Genomic DNA, 6,427 nt, shown 5'->3' with positions numbered 1-6,427 from the left:
TAAGACCAGAGTGCTAGTGTCTTTCACAGAGCAGTAAGACCAGAGTTCTAGTGTCTTTCACAGGTCGATGCAGTAAGACCAGAGTCTAGTGTCTTTCACAGAGCAGTAAGACCAGAGTTCTAGTGTCTTTCACAGAGCAGTAAGACCAGAGTTCTAGTGTCTTTCACAGAGCAGTAAGACCAGAGTTCTAGTGTCTTTCACAGAGCAGTAAGACCAGAGTTCTAGTGTCTTTCACAGAGCAGTAAGACCAGAGTTCTAGTGTCTTTCACACAGCAGTAAGACCAGAGTTCTAGTGTCTTTCACAGAGCAGTAAGACCAGAGTTCTAGTGTCTTTCACACAGCAGTAAGACCAGAGTTCTAGTGTCTTTCACACAGCAGTAAGACCAGAGTTCTAGTGTCTTTCACAGAGCAGTAAGACCAGAGTTCTAGTGTCTTTCACACAGCAGTAAGACCAGAGTTCTAGTGTCTTTCACAGAGCAGTAAGACCAGAGTTCTAGTGTGTTTCACAGAGCAGTAAGACCAGAGTTCTAGTGTCTTTCACAGAGCAGTAAGACCAGAGTTCTAGTGTCTTTCACAGAGCAGTAAGACCAGAGTTGTAGTGATCAATGGTGTCACATGTGTATCATGTTTGTACTTCTTAGGGCAAGTCGTGCCGTTACCATCATGCAGTAAAGAAGATGAGCCACCAGAGCGACCTGCAGTCACATGGTCTACAAAAGGCCTGGGACATCGAGGACTTGGTGTCCTTGGGCAAACGTCTTCGTGCTTGTCCTTACTACGCTGCTCGTGAACTCATGCAGAGCTCCCACATCATCTTCTGTCCTTACAACTACCTCCTGGACCCCATGATCCGAGAGAGTGTGAGTCCTCCACTGACACTGATCACATTGAACAGGAACAACCAATGTTTACAAGGTCTTAGGGTTGTGCAGTATAGCGGTACTAGTATAGTATCGCGGTACTAATGGATCTAAAACGGTACTATACTATGTTTGAAAAGAACCGGTTCCCAATATTTTATTTTTACAGGCATGACGGCGCGTTGTCATCACGTGGTGACATTGCTGCTTTTATGAGCAGAGGAGCATGTTCAGCAGCGCACACACACAGAGTACTTACAAGCAGACACAGAGTGTAGACAGAAAAGGGAGAATGGACACATTTTGGTGTAAAAAGTCAAGATAAAGGTGAAGTTATAACACTGAAACACCCTCAGGAAGAGCTGCTTTAACACATGCAGCTAACATCCATCCACAGTGTTTTAGCTACTTCTAAATCACTAATCCTGGTCTCCATGGCGATGAATAAAGTGAGTTTCTTACAAGTACCGTTATCACTGGAGGACAAGGAATAGCTAAACATGCTTCACTACACACCGTAGGAGGATACAATAGCTCACCACCGTCACAATGTAAACAAATGCCATGGGTGGATCTACACCTGACATCCACTGTAATGATACCAAGTACAGGAGCGGCTTTCTAGTTGATACTGCTATGATTACATGGATATTTTTTATCGTCACAAAAATGTTTTCCTTTTTTTTAAATTCATATTATGTTTATAAAGTCAGTAAATATGTCCCTGGACACATGAGGACTTTGAATATGACCAATGTATGATCCTGTAACTACTTGCTATCACATGTGTGGTATCATCCAAAACTAATGTCAAGTATCAAAGAAGAGAATAAGTGATTATTATATTTTAACAGAAGTGTAGATAGAACATGTTAAAACAGAAAATAAGCAGATATTAACAGTAAATGAACAAGTAGATGAATAATCCATTTTTACAGTTTGTCCCTCATAAAGTGTACAAAATAATAGGTGTATAAATGACACAATATGTTACTGCATAGACTAATTAGGAGTCTTTGTTTGTTTACTTACTACTAAAAGACAAGTTGTCTAGTATGTTCAACCTTTAAGGACTAAATGACAATAATAAACATATGTTTCATGTACACTAACATGTGTTGTTACAATAATGACATTTTTGGTGGTGTAAAAGTATGGAAACACATTGTGGTACTGGTACCAAAACATTGGTATGGAGACAAGCCTACAAGGTGCACATGTTTGAAAGCATTCAGGATATTCCTATCTTTGATATGAATAATTCTTACTCCTACATTTCATTCTGGATGTTGAAAGTTCAACTCATTCAGGATCTTCAGACTATTCCATAAAAAGTTTTTGATAAAAGAAGTAGTCATTCACACATTCAACTCTTCTCCACCAGTTCCTACTTTTCAGAGCAAATGTTCAAATGAATGTATTTAGAAGCAAGTCCATCTGTTCCACATCTTCTGACACGGGTAGATGTTCTCCATGTGTTGTGCTCCTGTGTGCAGATGAGCATCGACCTGGCGGGCCACATCCTGGTGCTGGATGAAGGCCACAACATAGAGGACTGTGCCAGGGAGAGTGGCAGCTTCATTCTGGACCACAAGACGTTGCTGCTGTGCAGAGATGAGCTGGATGTGATGGTCAGCAGGAAGATCCGAGTGTTGGAGCATGTTCCTCTCAGAGACTTCTGCTGTGCCATGGACAAGTTAGTGCCACCTGTCAGACGCTCATCACCTGCACAGGTGCTTTATTGAGCTGCATCTGCTCCTGCAGCTGGATCCAGTCCAGCCAAGACCTTCTGGTGGATCGAGGATATGAACATGCAAGTAAAGTCTGGAGTGGAAAAGATGTTCTAGGACTTTTTCACAGCCGAGGCATCACTGTGGACACCTTCCGGATCTTGCAGGTACACGCTTCTTCTTCTCTAATTCTTCTTCTTCTCTAATTCTTCTTCGGGGCGGTATAGCTCGGTTGGTAGAGCGGCCGTGCCAACAACTTGAGGGTTGCAGGTTCAATCCCCGCTTTCGCCATCCTAGTCACTGCCGTTGTGTCCTTGGGCAAGACACTTTACCCACCTGCTCCCAGTGTCACCCACACTGGTTTAAATGTAACTTAGATATTGGGTTTCACTATGTAAAGCGCTTTGAGTCACTAGAGAAAAAGTGCTATATAAATATAATTCACTTCACTTCACTTCACTTCGTCTTCTTCTTCTAATTCTTCTTCTTCTCTTCTTCTTCTTCTTCTTCTTCTTCTTCTTCTTTTCTAATTCTTCTTCTTCTTTTCTAATTCTTCTTCTTCTCTAATTCTTCTTCTTCTTCTTCGTATTCTTCTTCTTTGATTCTTCTTCTTCTTCTTCTCTAATTCTTCTTCTTCTTCTCTAATTCTTCTTCTTCTTCTTCTTCTTCTTCTTCTTCTTCTCTAATTCTTCTTCTTCTTCTTTAATTCTTCTTCTTCTTCTCTAATTCGTCTTCTTCTAATTATTATTCTATAATTCTTATTGTTCTTCTTCTTCTTCTTCTTCTCTAATTCTTCTTCTTCTCTAATCCTTGTTCTGTGTCTTTTTCATCTTCTTTTTCTTCTTCTTCTTCTTCTTCTCCTCTAATTCTTCTTCTTCTTCTCCTGTAATTCTTTTTCTTCTTCTTCTCTTATAATTCTTCTTCTTCTTCTTCTCCTCTAATTCTTCTTCTTCTTCTTCTTCTTCTCTAATTCTTCTTCTTCTTCTCTAATTCGTCTTCTTCTTCTCTAATTATTATTCTCTAATTCTTCTTCTTCTTCTTCTTCTGCTTCTTCTTCTCTAATTCTTCTTCTTCTCTAATCCTTCTTCTTCGTCTTCTTCGTCTTCTTCTTCTTCTTCTCCTCTAATTCTTCTTCTTCTTCTTCTTCTTCTTCTTTAATTCTTGTCCTTCTTCTTCTTCTTCTTCAAGTCTTGTTCTTCAGGCTCATTCATGGCAATAAAACATCATCAGGAGCAACCATGCATGACTAGAACTTAAGAACCATCAGAGTGAAACAGGACGTAAGAACACTGATGAACTATTAGATGTGTTATTAGAGTGAAACAGGATGTAAGAACAGTGATGAACTATTAGATGTGTTATTAGAGTGAAACAGGACGTAAGAACACTGATGAACTATTAGATGTGTTATTAGAGTGAAACAGGATGTAAGAACAGTGATGAACTATTAGATGTGTTATTGGGCAGACAGACAGCCAGCATGAGGATCTGAGGTGTGCATCACTATGTTCTTGGCACGTCCAGGCATGGTTCTGTCCTGCAGAGCTGATACATGAAGATCTGAAGTGTGCATCACTTGGTGATGATTACTTTGCTGTGCTCCTGTCTAGAAACATCTGATAGCTGTGCTGGAGAAGGAGGAGGTGGAGGTGTCGCTAGATGGCACAGAGGACCGAGTGCAGTGTTCTACCATCAGCTCTTCAGCAGCCACTGTCCTCAAAGGTCTCTTCATGGTGCTGGACTTCCTCTACAGAGACAACTGCAGGTGTGAGACACCTTCACAACAATATACACACTGCAATTATATATATCATGTACAAACCCCGTTTTCATATGAGTTGGGAAATTGTGTTAGATGTAAATATAAACGGAATACAATGATTTGCAAATCATTTTCAAGCCATATTCAGTTGAATATGCTACAAAGACAACATATTTCATGTTCAAACTCATAAACTTTATTTTTTTTTTTGCAAATAATAATTAACTTAGAATTTAATGGCTGTAACACGTGACAAAGTAGTTGGGAAAGGGCATGTTCACCACTGTGTTACATGGCCTTTCCTTTTAACAACACTCAATAAACGTTTGGGAACTGAGGAAACTAATTGTTGAAGCTTTGAAAGTGGAATTCTTTCCCATTCTTGTTTTATGTAGAGCTTCAGTCGTTCAACAGTCCGGGGTTTCCGCTGTCGTATTTTACGCTTCATAATGCGCCACACATTTTCCATCGGAGACAGGTCTGGACTGCAGGCGGGCCAGGAAAGTACCCACACTCTTTTTTTTACGGAGCCATGCTGTTGTAACACGTGCTGAATGTGGCTTGGCATTGTCTTGCTGAAATAAGCAGGGGCGTCCATGAAAAAGACGGCGCTTAGATGGCAGCATATGTTGTTCCAAAACCTGTATGTACCTTCCAGCATTAATGGTGCCTTCACTGATGTGTAAGTTACCCATGCCTTGGGCACTAATACACCCCCATACCATCACACATGCTGCCTTTTACACTTTGCGTCGATAACAGTCTGGATGGTTCGCCCTTTGGTCCGGATGACACGATGTCGAATATTTCCAAAAACAATTTGAAATGTGGACTCGTCAGACCACAGAACACTTTTCCACTTTGCATGAGTCCATCTTAGATGATCTCAGGCCCAGAGAAGTTTCTAGGTGTTGTTGATAAATGGCTTTTGCTTTGCATAGTAGAGCTTTAACTTGCACTTACAGATGTAGTGACCAACTGTATTTAGTGACAGTGGTTTTCTGAAGTGTTCCTGAGCCCATGTGGTGATATCCTTTAGAGATTGATGTCGGTTTTTGATACAGTGCCGTCTGAGGGATGGAAGGTCACGGTCATTCAATGTTGGTTAACCGGCCATGCCGCTTACGTGGAGTGATTTCTCCACATTCTCTGAACCTTTTGATGATATTATGGAGCGTAGATGTTGAAATCCCTAAAATTCTTGCAATTGCACTTTGAGAAACGTTGTTCTTAAACTGTTTGACTATTTGCTCACGCAGTTGTGGACAAAGGGGTGTACCTCGCCCCATCCTTTCTTGTGAAAGACTCAGCATTTTTTGGGAAGCTGTTTTTATACCCAATCATGGCACCCACCTGTTCCCAATTAGCCTGCACACCTGTGGGATGTTCCAAATAAGTGTTTGATGAGCATTCCTCAACTTTATCAGTATTTATTGCCACCTTTCCCAACTTCTTTGTCACGTGTTGCTGCCATCAAATTCTAAAGTTAATGATTATTTGCACAAAAAAAAAACGTTTATCAGTTTGAACATCAAATATGTTGTCTTTGTAGCATATTCAACTGAATATGGCTTGAAAAGGATTTGCAAATCATTGTATTCCGTTTATATTTACATCTAACACAATTTCCCAACTCATATGGAAACGGGGTTTGTAGTAAGGCTGAAACGACGCGTCGACGTAGTCGACGTCATCGGTTACGTAAATACGTCGACGCCGTTTTTGTGCGTCGGCGCGTCGCATATTTACGTCACACTACTGTCATGGCAGAGCGCAAAGCAGACGATGCGAGCGAGGGGAAAAAAGCACGCCAAAAGTCGTCAAAAGTGTGGGAGTTTTTCAATAAACGGCCTAATAATGTTGTTGTATGCACACTGTGTCGAGCGGAAATGGCCTATCATAGCAGCACAACGGCTATGAACGAACATTTGAAAAGAAAACCCCCGACAGCGTTCTTGCCATCACCATCAACAAGTCAATCGTCCGCGTGCGTATACGTTGTCATTATTACACAAAAACATGAATGTGTCATTTGTATCTGCGTTGTAAATTCATAAACTAAAGCACCGTTTGCT

The 6,427-nt window shown here is 40.9% G+C and overlaps 1 protein-coding gene across 2 annotated transcripts in view; it reads left to right on the top strand.

The window, feature by feature from the left end:
* Window positions 1–6,427, top strand: part of brip1 (BRCA1 interacting helicase 1) — a 43,694-nt gene that overhangs the window by 15,637 nt on the left and 21,630 nt on the right. For both annotated transcript variants that reach the window (XM_061925920.1, XM_061925919.1), the window contains exons 7-10: window positions 642–860; window positions 2,357–2,556; window positions 2,625–2,757; window positions 4,201–4,355. In XM_061925920.1, the coding sequence (XP_061781904.1) occupies window positions 642–860; window positions 2,357–2,556; window positions 2,625–2,757; window positions 4,201–4,355 (707 nt within the window). The remainder of the gene's footprint in view (window positions 1–641; window positions 861–2,356; window positions 2,557–2,624; window positions 2,758–4,200; window positions 4,356–6,427) is intronic.

This window comes from Nerophis lumbriciformis, linkage group LG30 (assembly GCF_033978685.3).
Source record: "Nerophis lumbriciformis linkage group LG30, RoL_Nlum_v2.1, whole genome shotgun sequence".
NCBI lineage: Eukaryota > Metazoa > Chordata > Actinopteri > Syngnathiformes > Syngnathidae > Nerophis > Nerophis lumbriciformis.
The sequence above is the reverse complement of the archived record's forward strand: the minus strand, read 5'-3'. Positions and strand labels throughout refer to the sequence as shown.